This window comes from Peromyscus eremicus, chromosome 7 (genome assembly GCF_949786415.1).
Source record: "Peromyscus eremicus chromosome 7, PerEre_H2_v1, whole genome shotgun sequence".
NCBI lineage: Eukaryota > Metazoa > Chordata > Mammalia > Rodentia > Cricetidae > Peromyscus > Peromyscus eremicus.
Genome location: NC_081422.1, coordinates 77,851,697 through 77,873,429, shown reverse-complemented (window position 1 = coordinate 77,873,429; position 21,733 = coordinate 77,851,697). Strand labels below are relative to the sequence as shown.

At 45.3% G+C, this 21,733-nt stretch overlaps 1 protein-coding gene across 1 annotated transcript in view; it reads left to right on the top strand.

Annotated features, from left to right (window-relative positions):
- The first annotated feature begins 1,422 nt into the window (after positions 1-1,422).
- Elovl4 (ELOVL fatty acid elongase 4) overlaps positions 1,423-21,733 on the top strand; it is a 30,620-nt gene continuing 10,309 nt past the window's right edge. The window contains exons 1-2 of the mRNA XM_059268302.1: positions 1,423-1,749; positions 21,275-21,462. Of these exons, the coding sequence (XP_059124285.1) occupies positions 1,650-1,749; positions 21,275-21,462 (288 nt within the window). The 5' untranslated portion in view covers positions 1,423-1,649. The remainder of the gene's footprint in view (positions 1,750-21,274; positions 21,463-21,733) is intronic.

Sequence of the window (21,733 nt, the reverse complement as noted above, 5' to 3'; positions counted from 1 at the left end):
CTTCAATAAAACTGCTTTAATAATCTCACATGACATTAAATAAGCAAAGATGGAGAGGTTTTGTGAGGTGAGGGTAGGAATCTGTTCTCCTTGAAAACATCCAAGACTCCAAGACAACAGAGAGGTCGCAATCAATATTATAAACAAAGGGAAAACTAGCTCACACTCAGGTTACCCAAGGAAACGAGACTTGATTAGGATAACTTATAGTTACTAGAATCATAACTAGGAATCGAGACTTGAGAAATTCTTCACAGAAACTTCAGTTTGGCAAGTAGGTTTGCCAAATTAATAAATCATACCACATTGCTATGGAGGCCGGAGTTATACAACAAATCAGTTACTTTTAATTACATTTTCCTCCCTGAAGTTCTTTGTACTTAAATAACTCCCACTATGCTCTGAAAGTGGTGTGGGTTATAATTTTGTCACCATAAATATTTATGACTTGCTATTTAGAGCACCGAGTTAGGGCTCAAGTAGTACTCATGTTAACAGTGTCAGACATTGGACTCGGTGGCCTTTAAAATAAGCATTCTAAATCATCAGGTCGAGAAAAGTTGAAACAAGAGCAGGTGGCCTGTCTGAATCAAGAGCAGATGAAATTGTTATTGGACCATTCACAAAAATTCTTCTTTATGTCAGAAACTATCCAATTTATATAGTGTGATTTTTAAAATTACTTTTCACAGACGTGGCCTCTTCTACTTGGTCCTCTTCTCTGGAGTCAATTGCTCTTTGTCTCCTGACAGCATCATCCTTTGAGACTGACCAAGCTGACTTCTCAACCTATTCTTACGGCTCCCTCTTCTCTGAACTACCAGTAGCCTAATTCGGCACAATCACATTGCTTAGATGGGTCCATGTACGTGGAGTCCACTTTTCCAGTACACGCAAGGGTTTAACTACACGCTAATGTATTTAGGGGATGACCACGGACTACTGCCACAGCCGCTGCATGGAGACAAATGACATTCCTTTAGAGTGAAACCGCCGGGCATTTCCTTGTCTGGGTGACAAGCACGTGCCAAAGGCGAAGACAGCAAAAAGCACAGGTGAAATTGGAGGTGAATGACAGGCAGGGACCCGAAACGCCTCGCCCACTCATGTTTGTCCACAAACTCCCCTTCTTTTCGGTCCAGTTTCTCACGATGCATCCGGCGGAGCAGAGGTAACCGTGGGCGAGCAGGAAAGGAGGACACAGAAGCGGGGAGGTGGACTGGGTACGAGGTGTCCCCCTCCGGCGCTCTCGCCACCCCGGGTGGCGGCCGGGGACCCGGCCTTAGTGCGCCTGCGCAGACCGGCCACCACTCGCGACCGCAGCATCCCCGCGCCCGGGGCGAGAGGAGGCGACGCCCCGCCCCGCGCGGCCACGTGATGAGGGCGAGGGGATTGGAGCTGCGGCAGCGCGCGGCGACAGAGAGGAGCAGCGCTGGGCGCTCGCGGCGGGTCCTCCTCCTCCTCCTCCTCCTCCATCGCCCTCCGCCTTCTTGTCGCCGCTGCTCTCCGCTGCTCGCCGCCTGCATCCCCAGCCGCGGCACCGGGAGGAGGAGGAGACGCCGCTGCCAGCAGGGTCCCCGCTGCAGCCGCCCACCGTCCTTCGCCGGGGCCTCTCTTCTCGCCGCGGCTCGCAACCTCTCCGCGCCACGATGGGGCTGCTGGACTCCGAGCCCGGCAGCGTCCTGAACGCGATGTCCACCGCGCTCAACGACACCGTGGAGTTCTACCGCTGGACGTGGTCCATCGCAGGTACAGGCAAGGGGCCTCACCCATCCTCGATGGGTGCTCTGCGGGCCGCCCACGACGCAGACGTCAGTCCCCGGCCTCAGCGCCAGGCAAGGCCCTGCGCCCCGCACCCGGCGCCCTGAGTCTGTTGGGGCGCCCGGGTCCCCGCAGATGGGGCGCGGGCGCCGCGGTTGTGCACTGGTTAATCAGATGCGAACGTTAAGGCGTCCTCCTCCCTCCCCCCACTTTCCCCATCTCATCAGCTTCGCGGATGCAGGAGCTGACTTATCAGATGCTGCGGGTGCAGCCAAGGAACCACCGCGCCCTGACGCCCTGGTTTCCCAAGCTCGCCTCATACTCCCTTATGTACTGACACTCCTTGTAGAAAGAGAGGCCTGGAAACAGAGGAGGGCTCCGATTGTACCTGACTCTGCTATTTGAGTTTCTTGAAGGATTTGACAAAATGCTCATATATCCCTCCATTTAGCCAACCTCTCTGTAGTATAATTTCAACCGAAAAGTAAAATATCATTAGTTAGCTCTCCGAGGAACGTTAGTTTTTGTGGCTCCCCAGTAGCAAATCTGTTAGGCGACTCATGGTGATGCTTTGCGCAGTGCAGTGCCGTCACGGGGAGGGGAAGGAAGGCAGTCATTGAGAAGGGGGTCTCCGCAGCAGCACCTAGAGGTTGGCCCAGAAGCCTGCATAAGTACAGCATACTGAAATTGGCGAACTTTCCCCTTAACTGTTCCGTTTGTGGGGCAGGACAGTCATTTGGGTGACTTACGGAGTTTTCCTAGGAGAAGTGATTGTAACATAAATGTTCACGTTTTACCATTTCTTCATTTGCTTTGTTGCTTTTAAAAAGTTTTCAAAATCTTAAGCATCAAGTTGAAAGGATTCTAGGAATGGTTTTATGGTGTAAATTTTTGTTGCCCTTTTGCAGTGCGACTTTGTATCCTGGCAGCGGAGGATGTTAGCAATATAGGTTAGGATAGCTGTCCTCTTTAGAAATGAAAAGTTTCTTTTGTAGTTTTTGTGTTTGTTGCTAGGGCAAATGAGACAGTGTGTTAGAGCATGAATACAGTGTGACATTTGAGGTATATGCTGTGGACAAAATGCTTGCTGGAATTGTTTCTGTATGAGACAAACGATTTTTTTTTTTGGCCATGGAGGCTTCATTGACTTGTTTAGAAAAGCGCGGTATTTCTCAGGAGATCACAAATTTGACACTAGGAGAGGCAGCAGTAGTTCCCAGGCATCACAGCTGGAGATGGCTTAAAGACAGTTGAAATGGGACATGTCTTTCTTGAGTTTTTCTTTAAGGCTATCACACTGATACCTGCAGTACCTGGGGAAGAAGCACCCTTCCCTTCATCTCTGTGATACTGCTCTGAACGTTGCATCAGAGCATCCCCTTACACAATTGTGCAGAGCTGAACATCAGACATGCTCGCTGGCAGGTGACAACATGGTTGAGGTCCTCCAGCTGCCTTGCCACCAGAGCCACACCTAGGAGTTCCCAGTCCTGTCTCTCAGCTCCTTCCTATCCTGGAGCGTTCTCATCTCCCAAGCCTCAGAAAGAAAAGTTGAGAGCAGAGCTAGAGCAGAGCTTCCTGTAGGGGTTCAGTGAAAAAGATCGTGAATGGAGTTGGAAGTCTTGTGTGTCCACTCAAGTGAAAGCTTGCTCATATGCTTTGAGGGACCTATAAAATAGTAAACTTTCATGGACCAGGCTTGAGAAATGAGTAGACACAGGGGCACTCAAGTGACCTCTTACTAGCAGGTCAGTGGGAAGATATTCATCCATGCTCTTGACTATCCACTTACGAAACCTGAGACTGCTTCCTTGCTTCTGCAATGAGCTGCCTAGTGCAGACGGAGGTGCTCCTTAACCCACCAGAGGCTCAGTGGCTAGAGTCTGTTTGGCCTTGCTGCAGCATAAGGAGGACCATTGTTCAGGCTTTTTGTTTGTGTGTGTGTTTGTTTTGCTTTCACATCGGGAGCTCCTGTGCTTCTCTTACACTTCCATGTGCTCCACGTTCTTTCTGGGAACCAGGTCCCATTGCCCCCCCCCCTTCCAATAACATTTATTTCTGCCATGAATATTGGAAGTCTGGCTGAGGGGGCAACAGTAGGAAGGGAGGCATATCCAGTGATGCTGAAGAAAAGTGCATGAGTCAGATGTTTGGAAAGAGGGAAATAAAAATGGGTGGGAGACAGGGATGCTCTTGAGAAATGGTGCGGAGTCTGATGAAAGGCTGCCATTATTCAGGAAAAGCAAGCTGAGCTAGGCGCCATGCCCTGAGTCCCTCACTGTAGGTGTGTGTATGCTGGTTTCTTTTCCTTTTACTAGTTCCTCGGGCTTTTCTCTTCCTGATGTTCCTACACCAGCACAAGTAAAGGAGTTCTGTGTTTGCGTTGTTGTAAGAAGGTTACAGGTTTGTAGAGTCTGTCTGACAGCCTAAGACATTTTTGCTTAAAACAAATAGCTCCTGGTAAAATATAATTTCGAGCTGTTCTATCAGTTGATGTATTTTAGTAAAACACGGCCAAAGGGAGGTCTACACCCTGGGCTTTTCAACAGCATTTATCCAGCAAACAACGAATTTCTGTGCTCACAGGAACAGTGTCACTCTCTTCTTGTATCATTAACACTTTATATGTGGAAATTTAAGATTTAAAAGACTGTACTTAAGAAAAACCAGTACAAATAAACTTGAATGTCCTAAACTAAACATTTAGATGCATGCAACAGGAAAGTTACTGTCATTTATATTGGAGGAGAGCATGGACTGATGGGAAACTTCACTCCAGTTGCCCGTCTTGGAGTTACAGCTCTGATGCCTTTGCGTTTGTTTTTTTCTTCTCTGACTTTGAATGTGTGAAACTGATTAGACTCAAAAAGTGTAACTAATTAAACTCATATACAAAACTTTAAACTGACACGTCTAAACAGTCTACCCATCTGTTAAGTGCTACATTGTTCACTTTATCCGTTGCTGCCCTTTTCCTTCTGGGTGCTTAGTTACTTCGTAGATCATGGGTACTTGTTTATGTGTCACTGAAATTAGAATAAACAGCCGGCTTCTTGAATTCACTTTGCAAGAGGCAGAAAGCAAAGGGGATGAGATGAGTGGCATATAGGAGGGAGGGTGTTTCCTATAAGATATGAGAGACTTCAGAAGCCCAGTTTGTACTGTATAAGCAAATGCACTTAGGTCACATATAGTTCTTTGTTGCACATGTACTTGCCATGCAGAATACAGATCAGAGATAGAGGCCATTAGCCACAAACGTAGGAAGTCTAGGGAATCACTGCTATTCTGCCCCCCTTGAAATCCTGGTTTGAGGGCCTCGGGACAATCAGAAGAGTTCTTCTCTGCTGTTATCTCGTGTCCCCACCCTATGTGTCAGTCGTGAATGGCGAAAGCAGCAGACTAACTGGCTCTGTTTTATGAGCATTTATCAATTTCCCACAGGTTCCTTACCCTGGCAGGGAGTGAGCTGATGGGAACAGTCAGAAAAATGTTTGAGTTGGTAGACTAGGGCAAAGGTGCCAAAAGCAAAGGGCGCAGGGGCTGAACTGGGAACTGAACCAGGGAAACTGGGGCTGCTAAAGGACCAGTGAGTCATTTAAGCCTGCTGTGGGAGGGGATGCTTAATTCAGCCTTAGTAAAGTGGAGTCAGAGGAGGTTTATCCTATGGCTTGCCAGGCTGCTGAGGAGGAATACAGGTTTTCAGTGTTGTACAGTGTGTTGATATTCATTTCATTTGACATAGTTAATGTGTAGTTTTCATCTGTGTTAATTTCTAAAGTAGGTTTTGTGTTTGGATTAGCCTGGGAAATATGAATATGTGTATGTACACACACACACACACACACACACACATATTAGAACAGACATTTTAAGTTCTGGACATCTGATACGAAACAATCTCTCTCTCTCTCTCTCTCTCTCTCTCTCTCTCTCTCTCTCTCTCTCTCTCTCTCTCTCTCTCTCCACCTCTGTCTTTGCAAGGGATTGGGGTTGCGGTATAGTCTTGATATGTGAACCAGGCCAGCTCTGAACTCACAGTGTAGCTAAGGCTAGCCTCAAGATCTTTATGCGTTCACCTCCCAAGTACTGTGATTACGGGCTTGCACAATAGCATGAAAACAAGTGTGTGGAATATGGCCAGCTCTAGACTCTCCCCTGGCCAGTATTGTTCTTGAAGTCTTGTCTCATAGCCTCCATGAAGCTTCTGGGGGGCTCACACAGCTTTAGGGGGATTGGTAGGTTGATATTTTTCCTTTACCATAGTCTGACTTGATAGAGTACACCTTTGGACTTAAATGGCTGATATTCCTGTACCTTCTCCATCCACAGCTTATAGCAAAACACCCCTCATGGACAGATCCTGGCAGGGCAAACGGGGCAGTTCTGAGACTGGTTTCAGGATAATTTTGTGTGGTTAGAGTCTTTCAATTAGGGTGACAGGGGGACAGGTCTTGGACAATGGTTTTGTGGTCTTGTAAGGGACAAAGTACTGGGTCATCGTTTTGAACATTCAGTGTTTCGTTTTTCCTTAAGTCATGTAATAATGTCACCTGTGAATGATTTAACATGAGTATGGGTTTTTTTTTTGTTTTTTTTTTTTTTTTTTGGTTTTTTTGAGACAGGGTTTCTCTGTGTAGCTTTGCGCCTTTCCTGGGACTCACTTGGTAGTCCAGGCTGGCCTCGAACTCACAGAGATCCGCCTGGCTCTGCCTCCCGAGTGCTGGGATTAAAGGCGTGCGCCACCACCGCCCGGCGAGTATGGTTTTTCATCTGAGCCACGACTCTAGAGTTAAGGATATGTTTCCATGTAGACAGGAGTTATTTAATGAATTTCATCATTCCTCACTTTCAGTACCTCTTTTTTTCCAGGTATTACCACATTCCACCTATAAAATAAGCCAAGCTTTTTCTGTACCAGAGTCTATTATTTAAAAATCATATGGGTTTTGAACTTAGAAATGAGAAGGAGGGATATACATAGCTTCTGGATTAGCTTTCTGTTGTGCTCGGGGTGTATTTCTCTACCCACAGGCCTGCAGCTCTAGCCAGCTTGGTTAAGTCCCTGGTCCTCCAGTAAATGGAATGTCCGCCCATCTAGCTTTCTTCTTACAGCATTGCCTTGCTCGTATTCCTCTGCTTACCTCTCTAGATAGCATATAGCTCTGCTTCCCAAACCCTTACCTACATGGCGGGCTGGAGCAACTGTGGGTCCATTGACATGAAACCCTGTCTTTAGCAATTGCTTTCCTGTTACCTTGAGCCATTCTTTTTTATGACTTTAGTCCTGAATTATATAAATCATCCTTATGATCTGCCTCCTCATTTTATGGTTTCCCCCTCAACATGCCTTAGAGAATCTCTCTCTTGCTCTCACACAAGTGGCAGAAGACAATCCCCTTAATCTAGCTTTGCTTTCCATTATTGAAAGAGAGTCTCACTGCTCTGGTTCAGTCTTTGACCCTGTGATTCTCCTATCTCAGTCAGGTACCACCATACCTGGCAATCTCATATAATTTTGATTAGTGAAATGAGCTGATACAGTTTTAGATGACACTAAATTACCAAAAGGTGCCCACCCACCTCCACTTGTGTATGTGTGGGTGGGGGGGCGGGGTTGGAATTGAACTTCAGACCTCATACATGCTAAGCAAGCGTTCTACCATTGAGTTTTATTCCCAGCCCTGCAGAAAGTTTTTTTTTTTTTTACAATTACCTTTATCAATTGTAATTTCAGTTGGTGTCCACTAAATCTAATGAATCGACTATCAAATCATTTAGTAGCACATAGCAGAGATACATAGTCAGATAGTCAATCATGTCTTCTCATTGTACATGCAGAAATATTGTGATATGGGAGTCGAGGGTAGGGCTGGGATTCAGGTGGCCCGGCTTCAGTGACAAGGCTACTGCCACTGAGTGTGAGAGTTTGGACAAGTCCCTGTCACCTCAACCCTCAACATTTTCATCTGTAAATTCCGAGGATTAAATTAGAAAATAATCCTTTTGGATCCTCCTGGACCCATAGTTCTGTTATATAGACCTTGCTGGCCTCTAACTCACAGAGATCTGTCTACCTCTGCCTCCTGAGTCCTGGGATGAAAGGCATGCACCATCATGCCCAGCTGGATCCATAGTTCTGTGTAGATGCTACTTTTCTGTTCTTTGAATAGAGAGGTCAATTTCAAAGACACATATGTCAATTATTACTCTGAAAATCTTTTTTATGATTTAAATGTTCTCCAAAACCCTTTTAATACCTCTCAATTAGTAAAAATAGTGGATTTGTAATTAATCATTTTTGCCTTGTCTTGCCTATTCTGCAAGAGCCAAGGAGAGGAATAGGGAAAGGGTAGAGGCACTGGGCAGCTACCTGAAACAGCACTGTGTGTGGCACAACATCGTCATAGCTATTTAATTATCTCAGTAGTCCTTGAATAACCATGAATGAACTAGTTTACTAAAAACAGGGGCAATAACAAAAAAGTATAAAGTGATCTCAACTATGTTCTTATCATGTGGTATGCCGCTTCTGAAGATGGCTCCTTGTGTAGTCGGGGCAACTTGTCAGTGTTTCTTTGTGTCCCTTTTCTTAAGGATTTAATTTATTTTTACTTATGAGCGTGCGTGCGTGCGTGCGTGCGTGCGTGCATGTGTGTGCGTGTGTGTGTGTGTGTGTGTGTGTGTGTGTGTGTGTGTGTGAGAGAGAGAGAGAGAGAGAGAGAGAGAGAGAGAGAGAGAGAGAACGAACCTTTGGGAGCCAGAAGAGGGAATCAGAGCCCTTGGAGCTGGAGTCACAGGTGGTTGTGAGCTACCCTTGTAGGTGCTAGAAATCTCAGTTCCTCTTCAAGAGCAGCAAGTGCTCCTTAGCCACTGCCATCTGCTCATCCCCAGGTCTCTTCTTGTTACCTGTACCATATGAAAACTGAACTATAGAGTACATGGCATCTATTGTCACATCCTCTGTGTAAGCCACTGTTTATCAAATTTTCATCTTCCCTAGAACAATAACTTAAATATGTCTAAACTCAAGATTTTTAGCCTTATTTTTCTTTAGAAAATACCCAGCTTTGTGATTCTGAACTGGAACATTTGCAGGAATAAGCATTTCTGTTTTCATTTTTATTTATCAAATGCAAACTCAGGCACACATATGTGTACTAATGCATTTCATCTTCTGGCCACTCCTTGATGGTTGCATTGCACCATAGCTGAGGCAGGAGCAACTGGAATATGTCCACTGATGAGTGAGCTGATGAACGCAGCATGTAGCATGGAGATAAAAGAGTATTTTACACGTGGATGCCTCTAAGGAGCTCCAACACAACAGGACAGAGATGTTCATCCCACTCACATGAGCTTTCTAAAGTAGTTAATAGAAATAGGAATTAAATCAGTGCTTGCCAGGGCCTGGAAAGAGAAGGAACTGGCTGGGGAACTGGTGTTTGAAGAGGTAGGAAGTTTCCCTTTTGCAATGTGAAACTAGTTGCGGGGACTGGCTGTCCATCATTACGAGTACGCTTGCTAACACCAGGTACGCACTTAACACAATTGTCACGGTAAATTCTCACACTCAGGAAAGTTCACTGGGACACCAAAAAAAAAAAAAAAAAAAAAAAAAAGAGACATTATGAAAGTGGATGAGGGTCTGTGGAAGTGAGAAGGAGGGATGAGAAAGGGAATGGGGGACTGTGATTAAAGAATATTGTATACATGTATAAAAGCATCAAAATGAAACCCATTATTATGTATAATTAATAGAAGCTAATAAAACATGGGCAAGAATTCCACATACTATAAAATTAATATAATGGCATTCCTAAACCTGACCTCTCTTCAGTATTGGTCGGTGAAACAAATGATTTTTTTTTTCAGCTTAATGTAAAATGGCTTTTATAAAGGGAATACAAAAGTGTTGACTGACTTGAAGAAGTACCTGCTTGGCTAGCAAGCAGCAAGCAAGGAAGCAGAAAGTTTGGCTTTGCATTTTGCTTTAGTCTTACAGCGACGCTGGAAGACTGGCCTGAAACATTTTATTTCCTTCCATATGCTTACAAGCCCCCAAGATTCGTGGAAATGAGATAATGTGCTGTCCGGACACAGCCTGATGCTCTTGACATGATTACACTAGCCAAGAAAGAAGTTTCCATGCCTCTTACCTGTGCATCACTGTAGTTAATCTGTCTTCGTTACTACTTTACCTATATAGCATTAGTAAATCGACATTCCTGTAAGATACTAAATGTGACCAAAATCACAGACAACAACAACAAACAGCTAGAATGCTCAACATTACTATTAGGTCTAGTGTATGAAATTAAACTAGGGGCTGAAAATGCTTAGCAGTTGCAAGGGCTGAGGTTCAATTCCTAGCACCTACATGGCATCTCACAACCATCTGTAATTCCAGTTCCAGGGGATCCAGTGCCCTGCTTCTGGTCTCTGTAGGCATCAGCCATGCGCGCGCGCGCGGTATACAGACATATATGCAGGCAAAACACGCATACATATTTTTAAAAATAAACTAAAAGGTGATATTTTCTTAGATAAATCTATATGCTGACACTACATATGGGGGTATATATTTAAGATATGAGACATGTACTCTGAGATGAAGTTGTCTTCCATAAGATGGAGTAGTTAGAACAGTTAAAAATTATATTCAGAGTGATGGTGAACTTGTTTGCCAAGAGCTACCAACTACTGTTAGTGAAAGTTCAGGATGGGATGGTATTTTGCGCAGTGGATAGTCAGTTTCTAGAACCGTTGAAGCCGAAGTGCCCCTCCCCACGCTCACACTACGCACATGCAGACACGCGTGCACACACAGATGCAAATGCTACGAGCCCCTTAACAACTGGGAAGCATCATTGTGATTTTCTTAAAGCTTTGAGATCATTGGCAGCGTTGAGTGACATCTGGACGGGTAACTCCCAGACTAAGAGTTCATGAAACAGGGAAAGGAGGGAACTGCTGCCTTCTGCTCTTGACTTCTAGGATATACAGCATCATGTCGTCTTTCAGACCTCTCTGTGGATGTAAATATTTTCCCCCACTGCACATTTCCCTTTCTCTTGAACTGGCTTTCACGGCTGTGCTAGCTTTTAAACTATGAGTCAGACTTTTTTTTTTTTTTTGGTTTTTCGAGACAGGGTTTCTCTGTGTAGCTTTGCGCCTTTCCTGGGACTCACTTGGTAGCCCAGGCTGGCCTCGAACTCACAGAGATCCGCCTGGCTCTGCCTCCCGAGAGCTGGGATTAAAGGCGTGCGCCACCACCGCCCGGCGAGTCAGACTTTTAAACCCAGCAACGATGAAGCTCACCGCCATCCACGGAGTCTGAGAGGCTGCAGTAGTACTTCGTAATCCCGTATATCCCATCTTCACAGCATCCCTTTGCACTGAACTGTCTAGAGAGGAAGGAAAGCTTAGAACCACAGGACTCGAGTCACAGAATGAGGGTAGAAGGAGGATCTCTTCCCTAGGATAGTTTCACTGTTATCACACACCGTTGCCCACCTCGCCATGTAACACGGGTACTGAGTGATGATTGGCTGTTTCCCAAGCACCAGGCACTGTAGCCAGCACTTTGACTTTATTTATCTGTTTGTGTATTTATTTTTACATTTTTAAAAACATTTTTTTATTCATTTTACGTACCAACCACAGTTCCCCTACCCATCCCTCCTCTATCACATTTAACACTTAGGTTCTTTTGGTTGGGTGCTATTGTTAGCCTCATCTCAGGGAGGAAATTGACTTTGCCTGGATCTTACACTTCACTTAACCCTCCCAAGTTAAAACTCAGTCTGAGCAGGCGCTAGCTTGTATCTCCCACGGAACCAACTGCTTTCACTTAGCCTTTTTTTTTTTTTTTTCCTTTGTAGCTTCCAAAGCCATCCCTTCCTGCCTGTTGCAGGGAACTGCATGCTTTTCTCCCCTTTCACTTTTATTATGATCTCTGTCTAGACTCACAACCAAAACGCTTTTCTCTCTGCTGTTTACCTCCCCGCCCCCGCCCCCGCCCCCCGTGACTGTTACACAGCTGGGTTAGTAGACCAGTCTGAGCTACTCTGAGGCTGTCTGCTCCCTCCTGTCACCAGATACTCAACCTACCCTTGTTCTCTTGCTGGCAGAGGATCCCTTCCCCTCTGCCTGCCGATCGCTCTGCCCCCGCTCCTGTGTGTCCCCACCTAGGTCTGCGTCTACCACTGTGCTTTGTGAAGGCCGCCTTCCCCTCGCTGCTGGTCCACAGGGTGTATTTCCCATCCCCACTCCTGAGTGCACGAGAGTTAAAACAGAAGTTCCTCCTATGGAAGGGGAAGAGGTTCTGAGGAGCCTCAGACCCACCTCAGCCACCAGCGCAGAACCCATCCTCACTTTCTTGAGTGCCTCTCAGGTACCTGTCCTATTCTGTCCAAGTCTTGAAAGTCCCTTCCTAGGTTCTGCCTTAGGTGGCTGACTTTGTACATTGAACATCCTGTGTGAGGGCAGAGACTAGAAGAGGCCTTCAGGGGACACTGTGTTTACTCTCCATCACAGAGAGAGGAGATTGTTGATTAGTAAGAGGTAGAGGGAGACACAAGACCTTGAAATCAGCCTTCTGGGGGTGATTCCAACATGCCTGTGATTCTGTATAGTGAGACGTAGCTTTTGTTTTGTGTAAAGAGAAGTTGACAATCAGCATTACAGCTTAGAGTATTAGTGGAAATGGATGTTTTTAAGAAAGGAGCTCAGCCACGAGTGGTAGGTAGCACACACGCGTTTAAGCCTGGCACTCCGCAGGCAGTGGCAGGCTGAGGTCCATGAGTCTGAAGCCAGCCTGGTCCATAAGAGTGAGCTTATTTGTAGCTATTGGTTTTAGTTATTGATGAAGGATGGAGTGTTTTGAGAGTTCCCTTGAGGACATTGTGCTGACGTCTTGAATAAACTCCCAAAGCTAGTCTGGGTAGGGGTCATTAGACTTGTGTTTTTCTTTTGATGATGGCAGATCACACAGATATAGATGCTGTTAGAAGAAAAGAGAAGTGGCTGATTTTTCCAGGTAGACTCAAGAATTAAGTCAATTTTTTTTTTTTTTTTTGGTACATGATGTGGATTCTGAGTTAATGCTCCTGGCCAAGGCATGAGATTCTGTTTCCTACCAGTTCCAGGTGACTGGAATTTGACTGGTCTATGGATCACACTTTAATAGAGAAGGAATAGAATATTGCTGCTTTCCCCTGCAGTCTCACACTGTTTAATACTGTAGAAAAATAGAAGCATTAAATGAGCTTAAGTTATTAATTTGAAAATCAAATAAATGGGGGAGCACGCCTGTAATCCAGCACCTCCCCCCCCATCCCTGCCACAGCACTCTGAATCTAGGACTATGGGTGTGTGTCACACCCTGGGATCCAGTTCTTCTGGATGTGAGTCTTATCTTTTACCCAAATTTTGTGCTCCTCTATTCTGCGAGTCTTCCCAGGATATCACCCAAGACTCTTTCCTCATTGCAGCATTGGTTCCATAGATTCTAGGAATATGGATATTCTAAATATGTTTAATTTTACTAATACTTTTTTTTTCTGGGATGTGATAGTAGAATTTTACTAGAAAGGAAGTTCATTTTGGCTAGTGGAAATCCTGAGACAGATAGATAGACAGACAGACAGACAGACAGACACACACACACACACACACACACACATACAAAGTAGACCTGTTAGAGATTCCTAAGGACTCATTGTAGTTACTTGTTTGGAAGCAGAGGTTATTGAGCTACTTAAGAGCCATTGGATTAGTATTTTATTCTTCATTAAAATAGTTTTATGTTGCCTTTTAAAAAGATTTTGAAAATAGCTTTTTAGCATAACTTGAAAATGAAGCTAGTGGGCACTGGCAGGATGGCTCAGCAGGTAAAGGGGCTTTCTGTGAAGGCTGGCAACCTGAGTTCAATCCCCAGAACTCATGGGTAAAGGTAGAAGGGGAGAATTGACTTCAGAGGTTGTCCTCAGACCTCCACACACATGGCATGGCGTATGTGCATGCCTGCACTCACACACTTACCATTTATACACCACAGCAAGTAAGTAACGTTTACAAATGTTAAGCTGGTGAGAGCGAGTTAAGAGTGACCAGAAGACATTGTATCTTCTCAGTATATAGGTTGGAAGTACCCTTGCCTTCTCAGTGTAAACTGCTCCTGACTTAATTATCATTGTTCCTTTGTCTTGAATTTGGTTTAATTCTAATGTTGTAAGGGAGGAAAACTTAGTGGTTATTGTCAGTGCTGTTGCTGACTACACCGTGTCAGACACTAAACACACACACACACACACACACACACACACACACACACACACACAACTTAACTCTTCCGATGTGATGATCACCCATGAGGCTGGGGAGTCTCTCGGCCGGCTGCCTAGTGAGGATTCTAATGCTGGTGATCTGGTGAGCTAGAGGAAGCAGACAAAAAGCCCCGGAAGACACCAAGGACTTGTGAGGGGAGGGGCCCACACGGTTTCGATGTCGGGCAACCCCTTGAAGATTTGCAGGGGGAGAGAGCAGGTGCATTGGAAAGGAAGGAGAGACACTGTGGGATCCCTGTGGGCCGGGAACACTTAAGTTCTTGAGTCAGCTCTTACGGTAGCGAGTCCCTCAAAGAAAGAAGGGAAGGACAGAGGGAGGGCACAGCTGATTCCCAGTGTCTGGCTGTTTTCTCTCCCCTGCCTCCCTGCCCAGGTTGCTGCCGTTACTCCTCCTCCCCTTGGTAACTCCAGGCACAGACCTTTATTCTAGAATTTTTTTCTCATTCTCTGTGCACTTGCTTGTGGCCTTAAGCTCTGATGTGACTCCTCCCCCTGTCTCTTGCCTTGGAAATTCCTCTGCAACTCTAGAGCCTCCTGGACGCCCCACCTAGGGACCTCACACAGGGATGCACCTCACACAGGGATGTACCTCACACAGGGATGCACCTCACACAGGGATGTACCTCACACAGGGATGTACCTCACACAGGGATGCACCTCACACAGGGATGTACCTCACACAGGGATGCACCTCACACAGGGATGTACCTCACACAGGGATGCACCTCACACAGGGATGTACCTCACACAGGGATGTACCTCACACAGGGATGTACCTCACACAGGGATGTACATTACATAAGGGATGTACCTCACACAGGGATGCACCTCACACAGGGATGCACCTCACACAGGGATGTACCTCACACAGGGATGTACCTCACACAGGGATGTACCTCACATAAGGGATGTACCTTACACAGGGATGCACCTCACACAGGGATGCGCCTCACACAGGGATGTACCTCACACAGGGATGTACCTCACACAGGGATGTACCTCACATAAGGGATGTACCTCACACAGGGATGCACCTCACACAGGGATGCGCCTCACACAGGGATGTACATTACACAGGGATGTACCTCACACAGGGATGCACCTCACACAGGGATGTGCCTCACACAGGGATGCACCTCACACAGGGATGCACCTCACACAGGGATGTACCTCACACAGGGATGTACCTCACACAGGGATGTACCTCACACAGGGATGCACCTCACACAGGGATGCACCTCACACAGGGATGCACCTCACACAGGGATGCACCTCACACAGGGATGCACCTCACACAGGGATGCACCTCACACAGGGATGTACCTCACACAGGGATGTACCTCACACAGGGATGTACCTCACACAGGGATGTACCTCACACAGGGATGTACCTCACACAGGGATGTACATTACACAGTGATGTACCTCACACAGATATGTACATTACACAGGGATGTACCTCATACAGGGATGTACCTCACACAGGGATGTACCTCACACAGGGATGTACCTCACACAGAGATGTACATTACACAGGGATGTACCTCACACAGATATGTACATTACACAGGGATGCGCCTCACACAGGGATGTACTTCATACAGGGATGCGCCTCACACAGGGATGCACCTCACACAGGGATGCACCTCACACAGGGATGCACCTCACACAGGGATGCACCTCACACAGGGATGCACCTCACACAGGGATGCACCTCACACAGGGATGTACCTCACACAGGGATGTACCTCACACAGGGATGTACCTCACACAGGGATGTACCTCACACAGGGATGTACATTACACAGTGATGTACCTCACACAGATATGTACATTACACAGGGATGTACCTCATACAGGGATGTACCTCACACAGGGATGTACCTCACACAGGGATGTACCTCACACAGAGATGTACATTACACAGGGATGTACCTCACACAGATATGTACATTACACAGGGATGCGCCTCACACAGGGATGTACTTCATACAGGGATGCGCCTCACACAGGGATGCACCTCACACAGGGATGCACCTCACACAGGGATGCACCTCACACAGGGATGCATCTCACGCAGGAATGTACATTACATAGGGATGTATCTCACACAGGGATGCATCTCGCACAGGAATGTATCTCACACAGAATGTACATTACACAGGGATGCTTAGCGTCTCCTGCTCACTTCCTTCTAGACCTGCTCTTCTTGCTGGCATAGTCTACACTGCCCTGACTTTCTCAGCTGCCACCTGGCCATAAATATGTCAGGAATCCTAAGCTTTGCTTCTCATCTCCCCTCTCACATCTATAACTGTCCCAGATCTATAGAAATTGCCCTGTGACCTTCCTGTTGTCTCTTGACCAGAGCAACGAACCATGCCTGGATCCTGGGATTCCATCACCTCACGCATTCCGGAGCCATGTCAGAATCCGTGGAAGCCCTGTAGTCAGGGTTGGGCCCCAGCTGCAGAGGTGTCCGTTCAGAACCTGGGGTGGGTCTGGGAGCCAATACTTCAAACAGCGCTTGCTCCCATGTCTCCAGTGGAGGTGGACCTGACTTGGTTTCCATGCCTCTGACAATCCCCTTCCCCTGCAGTCCTGCCCTTCACCGCTACCAGGGGCTTGTCAATCAACTAAGGGAGCTCCGGGTCAGTTTCTCTAATTCCCTTCTCTGAAACGGGACCACTTTGCCTACCCACCTGCCTAGCACATTTTTGTTCGTTGAGTGAAAGTTCAGATGTCTGTCATTGAGCCCTGTCTTGTCCACTTTCCTGTCCTGTCGCTCAACGTGGACTCTCATCCTGCTGCAGAGCAGTTGAGTTTTCAAGTCTGCCCCTTCCTCCAATAAATGATGAGCTTCCATAGGTCAGCGACCGAGTGATCTGCACCCCCCCCCCCCCACACACACAGTAGTTACAAATCAGGTAGCCTGGATTCAGTGCTGTCTGATCAGAAGGTACAGATCAAATTAGAAACAAAAATGTGTCAATTGTGTGTTCAAGAAAGCTCATTTTCTGGGCATGGTAGCACACATTTCTAATTCAAGCACTAGGTAGAGGTAGAGGCAGGTGAAACTCTGTGAATTCAAGGCCATCCTACTCAATAGGGAGTTCCAGGATAGCCAGGGCTATGTAGTGAGACCCTGTCTTGATAAACAGATAAATAAATACTCATTTCAGATGGGCATGCCCTTGTTTTTTAAACAGTTAACAACACTTTGGAAGTTTTGACAACATGGTTGAGTAACTGTGTATGACTTTTCAGCAGAGGTAAAATTATGTGATTATTGTTCATACTGACACATGTGAACAGGTCAGTGCAGCTTGACATGAGCTTCATGAAATAGTAAATATGTTGTTACAAATGGAAACCATTATAACCTTTAAGGGTGAGGCATGATGACGCATGCCTCTCATTCCAAACCCAAGAAGTTGAGGTAAGAGAATCTTCAGTTCCAGGCCAAGCACTCAAGGACATATTGAACATAAAGGCAGGAAATTCAATCCGCTCCTTTGGATTGAATTTCCTGCCTTTATGTTCATGAGACCATGAGAACGCACATGAGAAGGTGGAGAATCCCAGGCCTCAGTTGAAGCTTCGCAGAAAGTGCAGTGTCCCTGGAAATGGACTGCAGCACAGACCAAAGCGTCCGTGTGCGTGTCAACTCCCGGAGCTTGTTGTTGTTTCCGTAAAGCTGGAGGATCCTTAATCGGCTTCCCCTCCTCCCTCCCCTGTTTAGAGATGAAGGAGATGAAGCGGGCCTGTGCCCCGGAGTCCTGTGCACAGTGGCAGGGCCAGTGCTGGAGCTCAGTCATTCACTGGCACACTGTGTCCTGGATGCTTCTTGTCGCTTCCTGTTGTCATCGGGCTTCTCAGCTGTGTCTCGGCCTCCCTTAGCGTCTGATAATGCAGAGCCTCCATCAGTGAGAAGCTCTTACTGGATGTCCTCTGTCTCTCCCGGATAGTCCGAAGTGTTGGTGATGAATGAGAGAATGAGACAGTGCACCACACTGTACATCAACACGAGGAAGCAAGCTGGACATAACGGGACACCGTAGTTCTAGCTCGTGTTGGAGAGGCTGAGGCAGGAGAATCACCTGAGCTCACATGCTCAAGCACAGGCTGGAGAACAGAGTGAGACCCCCTACTTCTAACTAAAAAAATAAATAAATAAAGAAGTTCATCTTCTATTCTTAGTTTCTGGCTAATTTTGGACCTTGGTTTTGTTTTTCTGTTTTCTTTCTTTTGTATGTGTCTGTGGTATAAGCTAATGTGTGTGTATATTCATAGAGGGATGTGTGTGTGTGTGTGTGTGTGTGTGTGTGTGTGTGTGTGTGTGTTGTATGCCTAGATCAATGCTGAATGTTTAATTACCTGGCACCTCTTTTTTTGGGGGGTTTTTTCAAGACAGGGTTTCTCTGTGTAGCTTTGTGCCTTTCCTGGAACTCACTCTGTAGCTCAGGCTGGCCTCGAACTCACAGAGATCCACCTGGCTCTGCCTCCCAAGTGCTGGGATTCAAGACGTGCATGTGGAGCTCATGAACAGGGCTAGACTAGCTGTCCAGCAAGCCCAGCCTCCCCAGCACTTAGATTATAAGCATGTAGTGCCACTCCCAGCTTTTACATGAATTCTAGGGTTCAAATTCAGGTCCTTATATTTGCATTGCAAGTACTTTATTGACTGAGCCTTTGAACTTGCTTTTCTATTTTTTTTTTCTTTTTCACTTGCTGCTCAGAACTTTCTTTGAAGTCAGTAGGAATCCTCTGTGTGGTGAGATAAAAAGTGAGACATAATCCAGGATCTTAGACCTTAAGGTCTCTTTATAGAAGAGTGCATCTCCTTACTTTGCCATGTTGACTATCCCATTAGCAGGGCGTTGGCTCTTGGCTTCCATCTGATGGGTCGGTATTTGCCCTAGCATTTATGGAGAACAGGTCCCTAGATTTCAGGAATTTGTCCCCATTACTGAAGACCGAGATTGATTTCTGCGGGGTCCTCTGGCAGTTGTGTTTATAGGGGGGTAATTATCACTGAAGGATAATGTGTCTTCTAAGCCATAAACAAGCACATAGGACAGTCACGTGGCCTGTGACAAACGTCAGCACAAGTCAACATGTTAAGTCTGGTAGTATTTGATTTGATGAGTATAATCATAGTTACCTTGAGCAGTAGACCTCCTTTGTGAAGAAGGAAATAAAATCTGTTTGCAGTTTTCCTTGTTCCCATGTATGTTTTAATAAGACTCCATGTAATCATTTATTTGGGAGCTGGGTGGCAGGCCCCTCAAAAGGGCCAAAAAACAAACAACAACAGTTCTTCCTTGGGGAAGACTATTCTTCCACACTCAGCATTCCTAGTTGTCTATAGTTCTTTGTGTAGGGTTCAGGCCTAGTGAGGATCCCCCTGTCCGTGTTCACATGTCTCTTGATATCACCCTTTTCTAGCTCACGTTTAGGCAGCCATGTTGGTGAGACTTCCATATGTAGCTTCTGACATTTCTAGGAGACATAGCTTCACAGCTCTTACAGTCCTTCTATCCCCCTTCTGCAATGATTCCTGAGCCATAGATGTGGGATTTTGTGTTGTAGATGCATCCTTTGGGCCTGGGCTCTATAACTTTGCACTTTGATCTGTTGTTGTTTTCTATAATGGCCTCCGACTATTGCAAAGAAAAGTTTCCTTGGTGAGGGCTGAGAACTACACATATCTGGCTGGGTCCTGGAGAAGGAAGTCCCCTTCTTTGTTTTGTTGAGACAGGATATCTCTTATAATTTAGTAGACTGGCCTCAAACTCAAAATCCTTCTGCCTGAATGCTCCCCTGCCCTTCTCACCTTTTATCAACTGTTATTTCATTGAAACGTAGTAACTGTGGTTCTTCCTGACTTGGAGGACTATTTTATGAAACAATGTTTCCTTGTGTCATATTTCCAATTGACAGTATATAGAAATAGATTAGTGTGCATTTAAGCATATGTATAGATGTGTGAGCATATGTATGTATACAGAGAGAAAGAGAAAGATCTTTTCTCTACTTCTGAGCCACACCCACAACCTGATTAGTATATTTTAAAACAATATTCTAGTATTTAGTTATCTAATCCAGAACCATTTGCATATATAGTTTTAGTAAACAAGTCAGTTTACATAGAAGTTACTGTAATTAACACTATATTAAATTCATTTTGTCTGGATTGTAGGAACTGGCCAAAAGACTTTTTCTTTATTTTTTGAAATAAACTATGCTGAAAATAGAATGTTAAATGTGTTTTGTATTGCCAAGCATAAAATAGTTATTTGATTATAAATGAATGAAATGCTGTTTAACTCTAGAAATATGAAATTTAATCTTAATATACTTTATATATGTAAATAGAAATTTTCTTAATCTGTTATTTCATTGTCATATCTTATTTTATCAATGGTCTCATTTTGAAAATATTAAATTATAAAATTGATTATTGGTTGCATATTTAAATATTATAGACAATCAATTTACTTTAAATGAAATTACTTGTTCCACTGTATGTATTTACACACATGTGAATTAAGGGAAGGGAAGCATACAAATAACTTTTTCATAGATAGTCAAATGGATACACACTATCAGTGGAAAAGTAGCAAACATATTTATGATAAATTAGAATTGTAAAGCAATTACCTTAATTCCTCAGGTATGATTGCATGGCAGCTCTCATTTCCAGAGCTGTTCCTTCTCATGGCTTCCATTGCCCAATACTTCATGAGTCTGATTTGTGCTTGCTGGGGATGGAGCTAGAGTGTGGTGCCATACTGCCTGATACATTTCACATACTTAGCGCAGAAATTCAGCATTTCCTTAAAAGAATTCTTTTAAAGCTGTGAAGTCTTTATTTCACTTTCCTCTTAAGCTTATTGCCTATATTTTTAGTGCATTTCTTCTGTTCCTTTGATTCTTCATAGAACATACCATGTAACCTAAGTAAAGAAATGATTTTCCAATATGATAAGTGTAGGAGTTGGTGGTGTCTGTATTTGCTTTATATACCATGTGTTTTCATGGGAACAGTGGTCTGTGCTTACTCCAATTAAGAAATTGAGACATTTTAATTCCTAAGAGAATTTTGCTCTGTAAAACGCGTATTGCTCAGGAAATTTCATGTTGTTTCATTTTCTCCGTAGATAAACGTGTAGAAAACTGGCCGCTGATGCAGTCTCCATGGCCAACGCTAAGCATAAGCACACTGTATCTCCTGTTCGTGTGGCTGGGTCCGAAGTGGATGAAAGACCGGGAGCCGTTTCAGATGCGCTTGGTGCTCATCATCTATAATTTTGGCATGGTTTTGCTTAACCTTTTCATCTTCAGAGAGGTGGGTTTATTAATGTCACTCTAACAGTTCCCCAGGATTGTTGGGAGTGATTTAAAAACGAGAGCCCTTGAAACTACTGTTGCAGGCTTGCACTTCAGCATGGCGCTTAGCTCCTTGAAGAGCACGTTTTTAACCTTTAGAATGTCTAGGTAGCCGAAGCAGGAAATGGAGTGGAGGATGGCTGGTTAGAGCGGATTCTCCGCACACTCTTAGTCACTGTTTGGACACTGGGAGTTGGCCAGCTGTTTCGGTTTCCTCTTTCCCATCTCTC